The sequence below is a fragment of the Thalassophryne amazonica genome, chromosome 5 (genome assembly GCF_902500255.1).
Source record: "Thalassophryne amazonica chromosome 5, fThaAma1.1, whole genome shotgun sequence".
NCBI lineage: Eukaryota > Metazoa > Chordata > Actinopteri > Batrachoidiformes > Batrachoididae > Thalassophryne > Thalassophryne amazonica.
In genome coordinates this window covers 104,911,644-104,931,971 of record NC_047107.1, presented here as the reverse complement: position 1 = coordinate 104,931,971, position 20,328 = coordinate 104,911,644, and the positions used below count along the sequence as shown (strand labels likewise).

The 20,328-nt window shown below is 45.7% G+C and overlaps 1 protein-coding gene across 4 annotated transcripts in view; it reads right to left on the bottom strand.

The window, feature by feature from the left end:
* unc5db (unc-5 netrin receptor Db) overlaps nt 1-20,328 on the bottom strand; it is a 751,148-nt gene that overhangs the window by 182,154 nt on the left and 548,666 nt on the right. For 3 of the 4 annotated variants that reach the window (XM_034171021.1, XM_034171024.1, XM_034171023.1), the window contains 3 exons: nt 13,859-14,023; nt 13,295-13,327; nt 10,282-10,467 (listed from right to left, as the gene is read on the bottom strand). In XM_034171021.1, the coding sequence (XP_034026912.1) occupies nt 10,282-10,467; nt 13,295-13,327; nt 13,859-14,023 (384 nt within the window). The remainder of the gene's footprint in view (nt 1-10,281; nt 10,468-13,294; nt 13,328-13,858; nt 14,024-20,328) is intronic. The other variant, XM_034171022.1, reaches the window with a different exon arrangement.

Here is a 20,328-nt window from a genome sequence, read left to right as displayed (position 1 = left end):
ACTTGGCGGCTCCAGTATTCACCAGGTTCGGTGGCGGCGGAAATCGTGTGGTTCCGGCTCTTCTCAGGACAGACGTCTTCTATCCTCGAGCCTGCCCACACGTCACCTTTGTGGATTGACTGTTAGCAGATTCTGAGATTGTCTGTGTATTCGTTGTGCACCTTCACAACATTAAATTGTTACTTTTTGGCTCATCTATTGACCATTCATTTGCGCCCCCTGTTGTGGGTCCGTGTCACTACACTTTCACAACAGGATATCTCGGCCAGCGTCATGGATCCCGAGGGGCGTCATCCATCTGTTGGACAGCCAATGGAAGAGCAGGGTGCACAGGCATCTGCAGGAGGCGTGCTCGGTGAGTTGCAGCAAATCCTCACCGCCTTTACCGCTCGGCTGGATTTGATGTCCGAGCAAAACGTCATCCTTAATCGCAGGATGGAGGCTCTCACCGCACAGGTGGAAGCGCACGATCAGAGTGCTGCTGCGGCTCCTCCTCCTACCGACCCGGTGCCGGGTATTAACATTCCGCTGGTCGTTCAACAAACCCCCCCACCATCCCCTGAAGCATACATAAGTCCCCCTGAGCCGTACGGGGGTTGTGTGGAGACGTGCGCGGACTTTCTGATGCAGTGTTCGCTCGTCTTTGCACAACGACCCGTGATGTACGCGTCTGACGCCAGCAAGGTGGCTTATGTTATTAATTTGCTTCGGAGTAAGGCACGTGCCTGGGCTACGGCGCTCTGGGAACAGAACTCACGGTTGTTATCAGCATACACTGGGTTTGTGGGGGAGTTCAGAACTGTGTTTGATCACCCTAACAGAGGAGAGACCGCTTCAACAATGCTGCTGTCAATGCGCCAGGGGCGCCGGTGCACAGCCGAATATGCAGTCGACTTCCGCATCGCTGCTGCGAGGTCCGGCTGGAATAACGTTGCGCTCCGCGCCGCCTTCATAAACGGACTGTCATCGGTCCTGAAGGAGCATCTGGTAGCTAAGGAGGAACCGCGGGATTTAGATGGGCTTATCGATCTTGTTATACGGTTGGACAATCGGTTGGAGGAACGCCGTCGGGAGCGAGGCGAAGGACGTGGCCGGATACGCGCCATCCCTCTCCCTTCCGGGTTCGAAAAGGGGCCGCCCTCCCCACGCTCCACAGCCGCAGTGCTCCGTGGGGCAACAGCTCCCCCTGCTGACGTTGTTAGGGAAACGCACAGGGCCAAAATGAGGAGGCTGGTCCGCGGGGAAGGTTTTCTCTGCAGCTCAAAGGAGCACATACAGAAAAAACTGCCCCAAACGACCACAACAACAACCGCCCTTAGAGACTGGGCTAAGGGGGGGTCAAAACATTCACGTGGGACACACACAGATTGCCACATGACTCCCAGTTACAATCCTGAGTGGGGATTTAACCCTTCAAGCCCCAGCACTGGTGGACACGGGGTCAGAAGGGAATTTGCTAGACAGCAGATGGGCAAGGGAGGTAGGGCTCCCTCTGGTGGCACTTCCTTCGCCATTGCAGGTGCGGGCACTAGATGGCACCCTCCTCCCTTTTATCACACACAAGACCCAACCAGTAACTCTGGTGGTGTCTGGAAACCATCAGGAGGAGATTGAGTTTTTTGTAACTCCTTCTACCTCCCACGTGATTTTGGGCTTCCCATGGATGTTGAAGCACAATCCCCGGATTGATTGGCCGTCTGGGGTGGTGGTTCAGTGGAGCGAAACCTGCCATCGTGTGTGTTTAGGATCCTCGGTTCCTCCCGGTTTACATGCTAAAGAGGAGGTCAAAGTCCCTCCCAATCTGACGGCAGTGCCGGTTGAGTACCACGATCTTGCTGACGTCTTCAGCAAGGATCTGGCACTCACCCTTCCCCCGCACCGTCCGTACGATTGTGCCATTGATTTGGTTTCAGGCGCTGAGTTCCCGTCCAGCAGGCTGTACAACCTCTCACGACCTGAGCGCGAATCAATGGAGACCTACATCCGGGACTCATTAGCTGCCGGGCTGATCCGGAACTCCACCTCCCCGATGGGGGCAGGTTTCTTTTTTGTGGGCAAGAAAGATGGCGGACTCCATCCATGCATTGATTACAGGGGGCTGAATGAGATTACGGTTCGCAACCGATACCCGTTGCCATTGTTGGATTCCGTGTTCACCCCCCTGCATGGAGCCAAAATCTTTACTAAGCTGGATCTTAGAAATGCGTATCACCTGGTTCGGATCCGGAAGGGAGACGAATGGAAGACGGCATTTAACACCCCGTTAGGTCACTTTGAGTACCTGGTAATGCCGTTCGGCCTCACCAATGCCCCCGCGACGTTCCAAGCCTTGGTTAACGACGTCTTGCGGGACTTCCTGCACCGATTCGTCTTCGTATATCTGGACGATATACTCATCTTTTCTCTGGATCCTGAGACCCATGTCCAGCATGTACGTCAGGTCCTGCAGCGGTTGTTAGAGAACCGACTGTTTGTGAAGGGCGAGAAGTGCGAGTTTCACCACACGTCTTTGTCCTTCCTGGGGTTTATCATCTCCTCCAACTCCGTCGCCCCTGATCCGGCCAAGGTTGCGGCGGTGAGAGATTGGCCCCAACCAACAAGCCGTAGGAAGCTGCAACAGTTCCTCGGCTTCGCTAATTTCTATAGGAGGTTCATTAAGGGCTACAGTCAGGTAGTTAGCCCCCTGACAGCCCTGACCTCTCCAAAAGTCCCCTTCACCTGGTCGGATCGGTGCGAAGCCGCGTTCAAGGAGTTGAAATGACGGTTCTCTACTGCGCCAGTTTTGGTGCAGCCCGACCCTAGCCGCCAGTTCGTGGTTGAAGTGGACGCCTCTGACTCAGGGATAGGAGCCGTGCTATCCCAGAGCGGAGAGACTGATAAGGTTCTTCACCCGTGTGCCTACTTTTCACGCAGGTTGACCCCAGCTGAACGGAACTATGACGTCGGCAATCGAGAACTCCTTGCGGTGAAAGAGGCTCTTGAGGAGTGGAGACACCTGTTGGAGGGAGCGTCTGTGCCATTCATGGTTTTCACTGACCATCGGAACCTGGAGTATATCAGGACCGCCAAGCGGCTGAACCCCAGGCAAGCCCGCTGGTCACTGTTCTTCGGGCGTTTTGACTTCCGGATCACCTATCGCCCCGGGACCAAGAACCAGAGGTCGGATGCCTTGTCCCGGGTACACGAAGAGGAGGTCAAAACTGCACTGTCAGATCCACCGGAGCCCATCCTGCCTGAGTCCACTATCGTGGCCACCCTCACCTGGGACGTGGAGAAGATCGTCCGGGAGGCCCTGGCACGGAGCCCGGACCCCAGAACTGGTCCGAAGAACCGTTTGTATGTCCCACCAGAGGCCAGAGCTGCAGTCTTGGACTTCTGTCACGGTTCCAAGCTCTCCTGTCATCCAGGGGTGCGAAGGACCGTGGCAGTTGTCCAGCAGCACTTCTGGTGGGCGTCTATGGAGGCCGACGTCCGGGAGTACATCCAGGCCTGCACCACCTGTGCCAGGGGCAAGGCAGACCATAAAAGGTCCCAAGGACTTCTCCAGCCGCTACCTGTGCCTCATCGCCCCTGGTCCCACATCGGCCTGGATTTCATCACGGGCCTCCCGCCGTCCCAGGGCAACAGCACCATCTTCACGATAGTGGACCAATTCTCCAAGGCGGCCCACTTCGTGGCCCTCCCGAAGCCCCCAACAGCCCAGGAGACAGCAGACCTCCTGGTCCACCACATCATCCGTCTGCATGGGATACCCACCGACATCGTCTCTGATCGTGGTCCCCAGTTCTCCTCACATGTCTGGAGGAGCTTCTGCCGGGAACTGGGGGCTACTGTGAGCCTCTCGTCCGGGTATCACCCGCAGACCAATGGACAGGCAGAACGGGCCAATCAGGAATTGGAGCAAGCCCTGCGCTGTGTGACGTCCGCACACCCGACGGCCTGGAGTAAACATCTGGCCTGGATCGAGTATGCGCATAACAGCCAGGTGTCCTCTGCCACCGGCCTCTCCCCATTTGAGGTGTGTTTAGGGTATCAGCCCCCGTTGTTTCCCGTGGTGGAGGGAGAGGTCGGTGTGCCCTCGGTCCAGGCCCACCTGCGGAAGTGCCGTCGGGTGTGGCGTTCCACCCGTTCTGCCTTGTTGAAGGCCCGGACGAGGGCGAAGACCCATGCAGACCGCCGACGATCCCCGGCCCCTGCTTACTAGCCCGGGCAGGAGGTGTGGCTATCCACGAAGGACATCCCCCTCCAGGTGGACTCCCCAAAACTCAAGGACAGATATATCGGACCATACAAGATCCTCAAAGTCCTCAGTCCACCCGGTCTTTCATGTTTCAAGGATCAAACCTCACCACACCTCACCCCTCTGTGCTCCCGGACCGGCGCCGCCTCCTGCTCGGATCATCGACGGGGAGCCGGCTTGGACGGTGCGCCGGCTTGGACGGTGCGCCGGCTCCTGGATGTCCGTCGGATGGGCCGGGGGTTCCAGTATTTGGTGGACTGGGAGGGCTATGGACCCGAAGAACGCTCCTGGGTGAAGAGGAGCTTCATCCTGGATCCAGCCCTCCTGGCCGACTTCTACCACCGTCACCCGAACAAGCCTGGTCGGGCGCCAGGAGGCGCCCGTTGAGGGGGGGGGTCCTGTTGTGTGGGCCGCCAGAAGAGGAGGTACTGCTGGCCCACCACCAGAGGGTGCCCTGCCTGAAGTGCGGGCTTCAGGCACGAGAGGGCGCTGCCGCCACGGACACAGCCGGGGGTGACAGCTGTCACTCATTATCTCTTGACAGCTGTCACCCATCTACTCTACAGCATCTCACTCCATAAAGACCAGACGTCATCTCCACCTCGTTGCCGAGATATCGTACTTCTATGGAGGTAACTGTCTCTGCCTGTATTAATTGATTCTAAGAGCTATTGTTTTGCAGCTGTCAACCAGAGGACCGGCGTGGGTCGCGACTGTTTCGTCCTACGTCCGTCAGATAAGTGGTTAAACAGACGCTGCACGAGTGTGTGTTAGAGGTGGAGGTGGCATTCCCACCGTTATTGTTACGGGGTGTACACACACCCACACTTGACTGTCTTTGTTCTTCGCCAGCAGTACCAGATCCGACAGTCGGGGACGGTGATCACCTGGGAATTCGGGACTTGGCGGCTCCAGTATTCACCAGGTTCGGTGGCGGCGGAAATCGTGTGGTTCCGGCTCTTCTCAGGACAGACGTCTTCTATCCTCGAGCCTGCCCACACGTCACCTTTGTGGATTGACTGTTATCAGATTCTGAGATTGTCTGTGTATTCGTTGTGCACCTTCACAACATTAAATTGTTACTTTTTGGCTCATCTATTGACCGTTCATTTGCGCCCCCTGTTGTGGGTCCGTGTCACTACACTTTCACAACAGGATCTGCATGTTGAATTGGCACAAGTTTTACGCCGGATGCCCTTCCTGACGCAACTCCACATTACATGGAGAAATGTGGCAGGGGTGGGATTTGAACCCGGAACCTTCTGAACTAAAACCAAGCACATTAACTACTTGGCCACCACCCCTCATCACTAATTGAAGAAAATAAGAACAACCCCAGGTTTCTTTTCAGCACTGTAGCCAGGCTAACAAAGAGTCAGAGCTCTATTGAGCCGAGTATTCCTTTAACTTTAACTAGTAATGACTTCATGACTTTCTTTGCTAATAAAATTTTAACTATTAGAGAAAAAAATTACTCATAACCATCCCAAAGACATATCGTTATCTTTGGCTGCTTTCAGTAATGGTGGTATTTGGTTAGACTCTTTCTCTCCAATTGTTCTGTCTGAGTTATTTTCATTAGTTACTTCCTCCAAACCATCAACATGTCTATTAGACCCCATTCCTACCAGGCTGCTCAAGGAAACCCTACCATTAATTAATGCTTCGATCTTAAATATGATCAATCTATCTTTATTAGTTGGCTATGTACCACAGGCTTTTAAGGTGGCAGTAATTAAACCATTACTTAAAAAGCCATCACTTGACCCAGCTATCTTAGCTAATTATAGGCCAATCTCCAACCTTCCTTTTCTCTCAAAAATTCTTGAAAGGGTAGTTGTAAAACAGCTAACTGATCATCTGCAGAGGAATGGTCTATTTGAAGAGTTTCAGTCAGGTTTTAGAATTCATCATAGTACAGAAACAGCATTAGTGAAGGTTACAAATGATCTTCTTATGGCCTCAGACAGTGGACTCATCTCTGTGCTCGTCCTGTTAGACCTCAGTGCTGCTTTTGATACTGTTGACCATAAAATTTTATTACCGAGATTAGAGCATGCCATAGGTATTAAAGGCACTGCGCTGCGGTGGTTTGAATCATATTTATCTAATAGATTACAATTTGTTCATGTAAATGCGGAGTCTTCTTCACAGACTAAGGTTAATTATGGAGTTCCACAAGGTTCTGTGCTAGGACCAATTTTATTCACTTTATACATGCTTCCCTTAGGCAGTATTATTAGAAAGCATTGCTTACATTTTCATTGTTATGCAGATGATACCCAGCTTTATATATCCATGAAGCCAGAGGGGACACACCAATTAGTTAAACTGCAGGAATGTCTTACAGACATAAAGACATGGATGACCTCTAATTTCCTGCTTTTAAATTCAGATAAAACTGAAGTTATTGTACTTGGCCCCACAAATCTTATAAACATGGTGTCTAACCAGATCCTTACTCTGGATGGCATTACCCTGACCTCTAGTAATACTGTGAGAAATCTTGGAGTCATTTTTGATCAGGATATGTCCTTCAATGCGCATATTAAGCAAATATGTAGGACTGCTTTTTTGCATTTGCACAATATCTCTAAAATTAGAAAGGTCTTGTCTCAGAGTGATGCTGAAAAACTAATTCATGCATTTATTTCCTCTAGGCTGGACTATTGTAATTCATTATTATCAGGTTGTCCTAAAAGTTCCCTGAAAAGCCTTCAGTTAATTCAAAATGCCGCAGCTAGAGTACTGACGGGGACTAGAAGGAGAGAGCATATTTCACCCATATTGGCCTCTCTTCATTGGCTTCCTGTTAATTCTAGAATAGAATTTAAAATTCTTCTTCTTACTTATAAGGTTTTGAATAATCAGGTCCCATCTTATCTTAGGGACCTCATAGTACCATATCACCCCAATAGAGCGCTTCACTCTCAGACTGCAAGCTTACTTGTAGTTCCTAGGGTTTTTAAGAGTAGAATGGGAGGCAGAACCTTCAGCTTTCAGGCTCCTCTCCTGTGGAACCAGCTCCCAATTCGGATCAGGGAGACAGACACCCTCTCTACTTTTAAGATTAAGCTTAAAACTTTCCTTTTTGAAAAAGCTTATAGTTAGGGCTGGATCAGGTGACCCTGAACCATCCCTTAGTTATGCTGCTATAGACTTAGACTGCTGGGGGGTTCCCATGATGCACTGAGTGTTTCTTTCTCTTTTTGCTCTGTATGCACCACTCTGCATTTAATCATTAGTGATTGATCTCTGCTCCCCTGCACAGCATGTCTTTTTCCTGATTCTCTCCCCTCAGCCCCAACCAGTCCCACAGAAGACTGCCCCTCCCTGAGCCTGGTTCTGCTGGAGGTTTCTTCCTGTTAAAAAGGAGTTTTTCCTTCCCACTGTCGCCAAGTGCTAGCTCACAGGGGGTCATTTTGACCGTTGGGGTTTTTCTGTAATTATTGTATGGCTTTTGCCTTACAATATAAAGCGCCTTGGGGCAACTGTTTGTTGTGATTTGGCGCTATAAAAAAAAAAAAAAAACTTTCCCTGTCTTTTGTTGCCACTGTCCCAGCTTTTTTGAAACGTGTTACAGGTATCCATTTCAAAATGAGCAAATATTTACACAAAACGAATAAAGTTTATCAGTTTGAACATTAAATATCTTGTCTTTGTTGTGTATTCAATTGAATATAGGTTGAAGAGGATTTGCAAATCACTGTCTTCTGTTTTTATTTACATTTTACACAAACATCCCAACTTCATTGGAACTGGGGTTGTAGAAAATGTGTGGCCATTTGTACTATCATCACAAAAACAGTCTGCAGACAATCAATGTTGAGGTGGATGCAAAATTTGTCTAAATGCCCCACGACTATGAAGTTACCGAGTGTACATGTGGCATACCAGAGTGTCAGCTCCCCCCACAACACATGTGCGCGTGTGTTTTCACGTGCTCCCCCCGCTCCCCCCAATGCATCTGTGTGTGTGGTTCGCACCCCCGCAGTCGAGGTGCACACGTGCGTGTGCTTGTGTGGAAATACATAAAAACATATATCGCTTTTGCTATGAGAAGAGAAACGAACCATCACTCCATTTGGACATGCAGCAGGAGATCTGAACGTCACGTATGACAGGACACGTGTGTCAGGTCGTGAGGGCTGTGAGCGGTGTGCTGCATGACCAGGACAAGCCAACAGTATGACAAATGTGCCACTTTCAATCATGTATCAACAGAAATACGCCGTACCAAATGCCGTTTGGTCAGTTATCACAATGCCTTTTTTCATTTTTTTTTAGAAAATACACACATCTGCTTGTTGATTTTAGCTATTTCACGCTCCTGTTACACACTCCTGTAGTGGTAAAGTTTCTGTCTGGTAATCAGAGCATGCAGGTTCAAATCCTGTGGCAGTTTTTTCTTTTTATTTAACTAGGGTTATTTAACCATGGGCTTCTGTATTGCATCCCCTTTTATGTATTATTTATATCAACCCAGTGATATTCAGTAATTATACAACTGGTTTTTATTTTATTTTCCTCCACATCAGCGGCACGATGTGGTGCACCTCGTACCATAGAACACAGTGCAAGCAGCTGCAACAGCTCGCACTGTGTTCCTGCTCAAAAGATACCATCGTTTGTACGAACCGTTGCACCAGCATCGTGCATGTCTGCCTGATGGTGAGATGTTTCGTGGTTTGCTCATACAAGCTCTACTGCCGTGAGTCGCCCTGTTTGAAGGGGCCCTATGTAAGAGACGGTATCAGTTGCCGTTCATCTCGAACAGTTCCTTAGGGAGATTTATTTGAGGTGCACATTTTTTGGGGTACATTTTGGCATTACCGTGCATTTGTCTGGTCATGATCCAGCATGAGGAATGCCCACATTTCTCGTGGTTTGACAGATAGATGGTTACTCGGAGAAGTAGGGATGGACTGGTTGTCTGACTAGTGGTGGGTGTGGCAGTGCTTGGCCCTAGCACATGCTCACAGACCTGACCTGATGAATTCAATATTTCACTTCTGCTGTGTATGTACATGCATTCATTTATCTGAGAACCTTTACAAATAGATAGCTGAATGTATGTACTCATATGTTGCATTTGTTTCAACCACCCACTATGTGGTGCGTCTGTGTTAACAGATTTTGATTCCAAGCTTTGAGGAGCCAGATAAAACCAGTGTGAACAGAATGGCCACAAGGCTAATAAAAATGTCTCGACAATCTCCTCTAAATAAATAAAAAGCAAACTGGGGCTGCCGTAAGAGGAGGTGTTCTACATTTCATGGGGAGCCATCGGCCTTGCTGAAACAGAGGAAAATATTAAGGAGTGATTGTGGCCGGTGGAGGGCACAGCAGGCAGGATGTGACAAGAGCTGGCCTATTTAAATGGGATTTATGACCTGCTGGACATAGACTCGGCTCACTTTACCACAGTACCACTACGACTGGGTGACGAGGTTGGGTTTGACCAGCTCCTGTGTTCTTGGGGGAGTGTGGGGGACAGCGTGGGGCATTTTACTTCACTGTCACCAAGGCTGTGAAGATGGATCACCCATCGCCACAATGGCTATCACTTGTGCTAACCCAGGAGTGTCTGTGGCAGTAATATGAATGCCTGTAGCAAGGCTATGTGAGACATCTGCAGTGACATCATGTTTCAGGCGTGAGGTATTTTTAAAAAGTCAATAAAAACCAGAATCTGATCAGAATGTTCAGACAAAAACTGATGTGCAAAAATGCAATATGAATAACATTTCAGCCAACTAATGAGGCTTGGAACCTGCTTGAAGAAATGGATTTCATGTGACTTTTGATTATTCAGACTTGTAGATTTCTTCTGCCACTCTGAACAAAGCCTTAGCATCTCCAGCTATCAGAATATATGGACAGATCCTCTCAGTGATTATGGAGGCATAAAGCTGCACACGATGGTGCTCGGTGTAAACAAATGCCATCAATCACAGGCTCGGCGCTGTCTGAGAGGCCTTTGATAATGACACCTTTTGGCCTTGTGGTTGTCATCAACCTGGTGTCACTCTCTCTCTCACCTTGTCTTGTGGTCTTGAAGTTGAAAGACTGGAACCCGCCAGCGAGCGCAGAAGAATCTATAACGTCCACGCCGTACTCGCTGTGGTTCTTCCTGTACAGCATGATGGCCACGACCAGAATGGCCACGGCAATGATGCCTGCACCCAAGCCCGAGTACAGAGCTACGTCGTTGGAGCTGTCCATACCTGTAGAACGAGAAACAAAAAATAAAAGATGAGCACTATGACAATGTGTTCCGTGAGATTTTTCAACATTTTCTGTGTTTCATAAAAACACCTTTAAAACTGTGGGTTGAAATGGAAAAAAAAAAGCAGTGGAGACGATGCTGTGATTGCGTGGACTTTCAAGGACAAACACAGCCAACTGATACAGTGTGGTAAAGTGGAAAACAGCATGAAAGCAAAACAAGAAAGATGGAATGTTTTAGGATGAAGCTGACCATCTGTCTTATCTCGCTGCGCTATTTTATATATCAGAGTACAAGAAGGGCATGCGCTGTAATCGTCCCGTGTAGCCGCGTATTGGTTTATCTGCTTATCCAAGACACTAGAATATTACAATCGTACGATTTGACACATTCAAAGAAGGCACACCTCCGCTGCCGCTCCCTGATGATTTACTTTCCTCAGAGATGTAAAAAAATTCTGGCTCCAGATCTCACTCAAAATCTAAACTCTATCTACTCACTGAAGGCAAGCATGAATATCTTCACTGCTGCTTTGCAGCCGATGATGATTTTTGCAAAAGGTTTGATTCGGTTAACCTGACTGCTTTTGGTGATATCCTACAAATTTGCAGGACATCATTGCTGGCGTACACCGAGGTACTATAAGTGCTGTGTGGAACAGGGGCAGAATCTATGACTCTTAAGTGAATTCTGGTATTCATCAGGGATATGTTCTGGTGCCTATGCTGTTCAGTTCTTCCAAGGACTGGGTGTTGGGCAGGGTTGTGGAAACCAGCAATTTAGGTGTGAGGAAAAGTTTACTGATTTAGACTTCATGTTTCCAAACATTACATAAAAAAAGATGTAAAAAAGTTGTCCTAACATAAGTCTATGACTTCTGGGTAGCCATACTGCTAACTGGGCAGCCAATCAGACAGACGAGAGAAACGCAGAATGACAGAAAGACTACAGGAACGGCATTCACATGATAAATTTGTTACTGGAAATTGAACAAGTCAGGTCTGTGGGCATGCGCTGAACCGCTGTGTCCTGGTCCTGGATAACAACCACCCAAGTATTTCTGTGAAGACTCTCAGTTGTCCAGGTTCGTGTAGAGAAGAACGATCTTCTCTCAATCTTCTCTACAGGAGTCAAGACAGAAGTCAGACTACCAGAGCAAGAATTTTAGCTGAGGAAGCTTCTGCGATTTGAAGCGAAACGTCCACGCGTCAAGCAACCCAGTCGAAGATTCAAGCTTCTCTACAACCACCCAAGTAGACAACAGGTCCATCCCACCTCCTAAAAGTAGCTATCTATATGATGCAGCCAGGTGAAATGTGAGCATTTCTCTCCCTTTAACAGTTGCTGGAGTCCTCAAAACTGAGACACCAGCATGGTGGATAATGTACAGAGAAAAGCACCATATGGGCAAAATATTGTAGCAAACATTCCTTCACCATACAATTAGTATCTAAGCCTCCCTAAAAGACACTCCATTGGAAAGACACAAAGTATTTCCAGTGGTACCCAATGATCTTCCAGAGAGACCCGGTATGAATGACATCTAGTTGTTGCCTTAGGTCACTGGTTATCATCTCACAGCCATACAGCAAGACAAGAAGCAGTAAGATCCTAAAGACATGGAGCTTAATTCTTCTGCAACGATATCGTTCCTGTTCTTCCTGTTAAAAGGGAGTTTTTCCTTCCCACTGTCGCCAAGTGCTTGCTCACAGAGGGTCGTTTTGACCATTGGGGTTTTTACGTAATTATTGTATGGCCTTGCCTTACAATATAAAGCGCCTTGGGGCAACTGTTTGTTGTGATTTGGCGCTATATAAATAAAATTGATTGATTGATATCGGCATTGACAAACACCTCTACCCATTGACCTCATGACTGTACAAGCTCCTCCCAGGTGTCTTTTGATCTCCAAGGCTGAGGACCCGAGAGGCATGAAATGCACTTCAGAGATAAGTTTGAGCAAGTTAATATGATCGGAAAACAGTTTTTTTTTCCGTCAATCTCTAAACATTTCACCTTTGGAAATAAATTTCTATGAGGCTAATATACCAGAGTGAAAAGGTCTGGATCAAGTCATCCCAGCTAAGCCTCACTTAATGTGAGTTGGAGACCTCGGTTATATATCTGAAAGTAGTTGTACCACGTACTACGTGTAGCATTTTCTGATTTATGGATTATGTGCCACCATTAAAAAAAATCATAATACTCATTCAAAAATTACCCAGCTCCTTTTTAATATACTCTAGATGAAATAATTCAAGCTTGCAGTGAAGACAGCAGGTACAACTTACATTTACATGACAGGCTAATGAAAACATTTAAGCTAGCACCTGACAATCACTTAGCCGCGCTAACTCCTGTGATTGAAAGCCACCACATGAATACTAGGACAGCGCCGTAAATTGGTGAAATTAGCACATTTGCAATGATTACGACTCATTAATTCCTCCACAACCTGGCACATGTTGACTTGTCACAACCAATATATCTTCTAGCTCAAAGCGGAAACACAGCTGTGATGTCACGGTCATCATAAAAGTCAGGCACTGGATAATGACATGAATGCATAATGCGCGCTTGCTGGGTTAAAGCAAGAAACGCTCAGATCAAGGTGAACTAAACAGTGGTAATTTACAGCATTTGGGTGCACCTGCAGAATACAAAAGACCCTCCTGAGTCAGCCAGCTTTAAAACTGTGAATGTTGCGTTTCTTGCCCCTCAGACGTCAGGGGGCGATCATTTTAACTGTGGGTGTGCAGCGGGGGAAGTGTGTATGGGAAGGGGGAGCGTTTGAAGATGAAAGAAATCCACAGAAGAAGACTCACTTTGAGGTTTAACGTCATGTAGCAGCTTTCGATCTGCAAAGACAGAGAGATAGAGCAAGAAAAAGAGGAGAGAGAGTGGTGATTAAAAACTGAGCCTCTGTGAAGCGACGAACAAGTGCGGCGTCAGATCCAACACCCTGTGCTGAGAGCAGCTCTTCTGCTGACTATGCCCACAGACGACACTGTGTGTAATGACCAGGCAGGTGTCGTTACCGTCCGCACCACCACTGTCGGAAATAAAGGCGGCGACACATATCTCTAAAACATACGCGCTACATTTAATTGCTCTAGTGCAACGCTTGGGGAAAGCATTCAAATTTCCAGTCATTGCATGTGCATGAGCTCATCAGTGCAATGACATTTCATCCCAAAGATCAAGCATCATTCAACAATGAATGCCTGTGGTTCTTACCCCGTGCTGCATTCAGAGGCAGCGCGCTAACGTTGCCATGCACGAGGCATCTGCAGTAACTACGGTTCAAACATGCTTGTGATGATTTGATGTGAGTGTGAAGATGAGCAATGATGGGGATCAGCCACATTCGGCGTGAAAGAAGGCCTTACTCTGCGTGCACAGTCCATCTGTGCAGTTCTCCGTGGCCTCGCTGCTCCCGTCGCACATCTTGCCTCTGTGTCGGGGCGCCGGCGAGTTGCACTCACGGCTCCGTTGCCTCTCGCACTGGCTGCTGCACACTGTCCATTCAGTCCACTCGTCCCACCCGCCGTCGACTGTGGGCGAGACAAAAACACGCGGAAAGTGACAATCACACGTAATGATGGCGTCTTCGTGCACACACAGTAAGATAGATGCATGCACGCCGGCAGGTGCATGTGCACAAATGCTCTACCAAAGCCTGGTTAACATTTACTTTAAAACGCTTCAAAAACAACATAATGCATTGCCTACTTCAACTTTGCTGCAATACACATAATCATAATCTCTATCTCGAACCACAATCCACCACAGATGCTCTTTAACCTCTGATCATCAGTGGGCAGGCTGGTGTTCATATTTGATTGACAGCTGTGGCAGCAGATACACAAACAAGTGCGCTAACTGTAATTTACAAGCCGAGAACAGAATGCAGTAATGCTGGTACCGAAGGAATAAAAAAAACAAACACCAAGCTGCTTAGCATTTAAACTGAATGGTCTTGACATTTGCAAATGAGGCTTATAAACTGTTCACAGTTATACTGCTGACAAGCTAATTGGCTAGCTTGTACATTGATGTTAGCTGTGTATTTTTTTTCTCTCTTTTTTGTTTTGCTGGAGGAGGTTTGTTTAGCAGCTGCCAAAACAAGTGACAGGAAGCTCATGTGGGATAGAAATCATTCCTGTTGTGTTGCGTCGAAGACTGCAGTCAGTATAGTCACTGTTAGCCAAGGAGGGTACGCTGTAAAAACCGAGAGTTAGCAAAATTCAAAGACATCAAAGCAACTTATGCAACAGATTTTGAAGTTTTGAGCTGAACTCAAATTATTTTTTTAAAATTTCAAATTCAGATCTTTAGACAATGCACCGTACTTCCCAACCAATACATAGCCTAGCTATTTTTTTTACTTGCTTGGGAGGTCCAGTGACTTATATTCCAAAGAGATGTGTCAAATAAGAGGGTATAATAGCACACAAAAAAATCACAGTTCTGTACTTTTTCAGTACAGTCAAAACAAGAAACACAGCATTAAAGATATGTAACCTGTTCTTTAAGCTAGTGTGTGTCTGAATCATTGATTTCTATTTTTAATACACTTGATAGGGGGACGCAGCCGTAGGCTGTTGCCAGGCAGCTGGGAACTTGCTGAGCATTATTATGTGTAGTCAGGCAATAGACTGAATAGAAAGCAATGATTCGCTTACTTAAACCTGGGTTAAAGTGATGTAAAATTCCGTTTTGTGCAGTTTTCAAGGCAGCAACAAGCTGATAAAGGATTGTGGATTGAGCTTTCATAAGTATTATATGTAATATTAATGATGTGGGGAAATGACAAAGATTGCTTAAAAAAGGTTAGAAATATCTCCCCATTCATTTCATGATTCAATTATAAGTCTCACTTACATAAGTCTCAATTTATCCCTTTTTAATTAGCCTTGGGTTTTTTCTTCACATCAGGTTTTCCATCCTGTGATTTTCTGGAAAGCAAATTCATAGAATGGAAATTTTTTTTATCTCAATTTGTTGGGAAACATGACAGTAACCATCTTTGACGTTTATTTTGCTACAAATATAAGAATATACACGAGTGAGATTCATTTCTGTATGATATACTCCAAAGTAATTCCCAATGTAGTGCTTTCAGATTTCTTTCAACTTGGTCCGGAAATTATTTCCCATCTTTATCGTCATTTCATAATGAATTCAGGGTCACACCAGTATCTCGTGTCGTAACAGACAGTGTGTTTATACTTGAACTTATTTATTTGGCACACAACTCGTCAATAACAAAAACTGATACACAAGACAATTCCACAGTGACGTGTGACCAAAAACACATACATGATTCTGTTTGATAAACTAATGGTATTATTTTACTATCTTAATAAAGATGACGTCAGTACTAGGGATAGTATAAAAAAATTAATAACTCCAGGTGACACACCTTCTACAGTAGGGGCAGAGCTGGAAGCTGATGGAGGATTATCATCAATTTCATGGTGGATGTCACAGAGGTAGTCGAACATGTTAGTGCACTTGTTTTCAGTGTGGAAGGTTCCCTGTTCAAACCCCAATCCTGCCCCCCTTTGACTTTTGTATATGTCAAAGTAGAAACTGCGATTTGGTAGAATTGGAGATTCTACTAGTAGAGACTCCAATCAAAGAATCTATTGACAGAATCCCAGTAGAGACTCCAATCGGAGAATCTACTAGTACAAGTCTACCAAATCGCAGACTCTACTTTGACATATATATTCAATAAGCGCATTTCAATTAAAATGGAGCTTTTATGAATCTAAGGTCAAACACTCAAAATCACACAAGGACAGCCATGCGTGGAAAAAAAAACAACATTGTGGATGAATTCGGTTTGGAAACCACATTGTAACCAAGACATTATAATGGACTGTCATTGGCCAGACCCCACATGAAGTCTGATTAAAAAATGACCATCTTGCAGTAACAGTAATATTAGTCCCATCAACTGTTCACACACAACTCACTACAGTTTGTTGGAGGAAAGAACTTTACAGAGTACACATGGCCAGTTAATATTTTCTGGTCTTCTTACCCAACAGTAACAGTAGGCTTGTTTGTGCAGCCTGTAGTCTTTTTTTCCTGGCATGAAACCATGTTGTTGCTCAGGGATCTTTTTGTCTCCTCAGTCTGGCTTCCACTACTCCTTCTCATAGCATCATGATGTAGCTGATCAACATTGTGCTCCTTATTGCAGCTCTGCACATCACCCTTATATTTAAATATCAGTGCCAGTACACCTCTTCTCTGCTCCTCAGGCATCCTCACACTTTCCAAGATTTTATGAAACAATGTGGTTAAAAACCACACTACCATCTGTCCTAAACATCTCCAGGCTTGAATAAAAAACAAAGTCCAAGCAAATTTCAAGTTATCTTTGCAAAGAAAAAAAATGTAGTAAAACATATGCACAAAATTTCATCCATACTGTGCATCCAGAAAGTATTCACAGCACTTCACATTTTCCACATTCTGTTCTGTTCCAGCCTTATTCCAAAATGAATGAAATGATTTTTTTCCCTCAAATTTCTACACATAATACCCCATAATGTCAATGTGAAAAAAGTTTATTTTAGAATTTAGTACTTGGTCACCTCCCTGACTAAGGCCCTTCTCCTCCGATTGCTCAGTGTAGATGGGTGGCCAGCTCTCGGAAGGGCCCTGGTGTATGCAAACATCTTCCGTTTCCAGATGATGGAGGCCACTGTGCTTATCGGGACCTTCAAAGCAGCAGAAATGTTTCTGTACCTGTAATCCCCAGATTTGGGGTCTACAGACAATTCCTTTGACTTCATGCTTGGTTTGTGCTCTGACATGCACTGTCAATTGTGGGACTACATATGTAGACAGGTGTGTGACTTTCCAAATCAAAGTCATTGTCCCCTCTGATACTTCCAAGTGCTATGAGTTCCACATGATGGTTAGTACACCTCTGAAATCCATCATCATGTTTATGTGTTCATTTGTCCATCCACAGTCAATAAGTAGAAGCACGGTGGCTTTGTGGTCATACTTCTCCAAAATTGGATAAACTTGTTCGGCTTTCTCTGCAAGACTCGATTGCTAGAAATGTAATTTTCAACTGCAGGGAACACCTCTTACAGTGATGTTTTTTTTTTTTTCCAGCTGTGGGACCATCATATTCCTGATGTTTTCATGCTCCTCCATGACGACAGACTTGGAGATAACACATATGAAAGTAACAGCTAACAAACTTTAAAAATATTTACAAAATAAAGAAGATTTATGAGCACTGCTGAGCGAAAATAGTCACGGCGTTAATACTACTTTTATTCATACTACTGTTTTTCTTTTTTACTTTCACTTTTGATACTCTGAACTTCTTACCCTGTGTGCTGCTATAGAATGCTGCTGGAACCTCAATTTCCATGAGGTAGTCTTCCCAAGGGATCAATAAAGTTCTATCTAATCAAATCAAATCTAAACTAATCTAATTTAATATCTCTACTGGAAACAGCTATGTTAAAAAAAAAAAACATGATGAAGATACAAGGTATTCTGGATTGATTTTTCCTGTATGCAGTAAGGAGAATTTTCAACATGAGAGAAAATATTTTATCCAAGAAGAGCATGTGACACAGTTTACAATGACGATACAGATACTGCAGTGCACAACAAGAAGTCACTTAATTTCATTGTTCTTTATTTAGTGAGTAGAAGCACACACACACACACACACACACACACACTACTTACTGCCAAATACACACAATGCTTGCACACATGGTGATATGACAGAGCAGCTTGAGAGGCATTTTCTTCCCATTAACCCCCAAGTCTGTTCAAATAATGGGACTTAATACAAGAATATGAAACCAACACAGGCTGGTTCACGCTAATAGCTGTGCATCTTCTGCAACACTCTGTCATCTGATCGAGGAAGGGCTCATCATTGCTTAGCTTAACAAATACAGGGCGACCATATGGCTCCTGAAGATTTTTTGGCAGCAGTTGCTGAACTCATAATACATTCATACGAGCTGAGGAGAAGAGAGCTGTGCTTTGTGATAGTTACTTTTCCAAGGGTGAACTGAACACAAATGGAAGAAACCAATTTAAAAAAAAAATTGAATAAAATGCATGCAATTATTATATTAATTTCTTTTGGACACTCCCGTATTTTTGCTGGGGATCACCACAGGGGTTTGAAAATAGCAATGACAGTCACGTTGCACTGTGCTCTGTGCTGCACCAGGTGCAAGACAGACCCCTAAACGATTACAGAATTAGGTCCAGTCAGGTCTGAGAGTATGTGCTGGTGTCATGCACCACACAATACAACAGTCTTGTATCTTGGACTCAGGCAGACAAACCACCACACACGCTTCTAGAAAGTAGCCTTCTGATTAGCTTTCTGTTTAAGTCAGGTTAAACATGGGCATCCCCTTGGCCAGTAGGATCCTCAACACTGAGGAATCCCAGAGACAGACACACACACACACACACACACACACACACACACACACACACACACACACACACACACACACACACACACACACACACACACACACACACACACCCTCGCAAAGCTATCGCAACGATGCGATAGCTGAGGTTCCTTCAGGACACAAGTCATACTCTTGATCTTAGTCTCCCTGAGTGACAGCCCTATTCCACAGGGGGCCACTCTATTACGATCGTCCACAATCCAAAAAAGTGCAAAAACGGGATGAAGCAGCTTAATTAACAGGCTGGCTTATAAAGTGCAGACCTGGCAACTGCCTGAAAAGGAAAGTAAGGAGCTGCACTGTCAGCCAGAACTGCAACAAACGCTGCTTCTGCTTCAAATTTTTACCCTGATGGAGCATGATCAAACGTGTTGCAAGCTGTACTCATGAGGGGATACCCCGTTTAAAGATGTTTGAACATGATTGAAGTTGTGACCATGACGATTTGGCAAATAAAGATGAAACTGAAATTGATGATAAGCTCAAAAACTTCACCCCGATTTCAAAACTGGTTCAGATGATGGCTGTAACTACTACGTATACCAGTATACCAAGTTTGTTCAAGACTGACAAACATGGATCAAGAAGTTACTGTGATACTTGAAAATGCACCCTGATTTGATATTCGACATGAAACAGGAAGGAACGGGGCTCTGTGGAATAGCCCCAAAATATTTGGTTTGGCACAAAGTCCTTCCAGGGCTGACATGCACTGCAATAATCATCTGAAGGAGCACAAAAATATCAAGTCCAGTCTTGTGCAAGTGTCATAACCATACAGTAAAACAGGTAGCACCAGGACCCAAAAGACTTGGACCTTCCTTCTCCTGTGACCTCATGAATCCATAAACTCTTTGCAGGCATCTTGGTCTCAAAGGCTCTAGAGATGTGAATATCACTGCTGAGATACGTGAATGTCTGTTAAAGTGTGGCACATTTACAGAAAACAGACACAGACTGTCCAAAAAACATTTAGATTGAAAGATAATCAAAATCTTTAGTAATAACCAAAATAGAAATCTGTATGTTTGACCAGCAGATTCAGATGAAACACTTTTAAAATCAAGATCATTCACGTTGACAAAGACTGGGGTCAAAATGTTACAAAATATATTTACTATGGTGGGAGCGGGAGACAGGCCTAAGATCAGTATCATGGTATTTTTCACTTGCTGGACAGTAAGCTGCCCTGGAAGCACGCCACAATAGCGGAGATGATCGGAGAGGAACATCTGCTTCTGGAAGTGTCCGAGCTGCTGCCAGCCTGGCTGCAGTTGGAGCGGACTTCAGGACTCCTATTGGAGGCTTCTGGACTTAAGCATTTAATGTGTTTTATTTGCATTTGTTTATATTTATTGAGGAGCACAGTT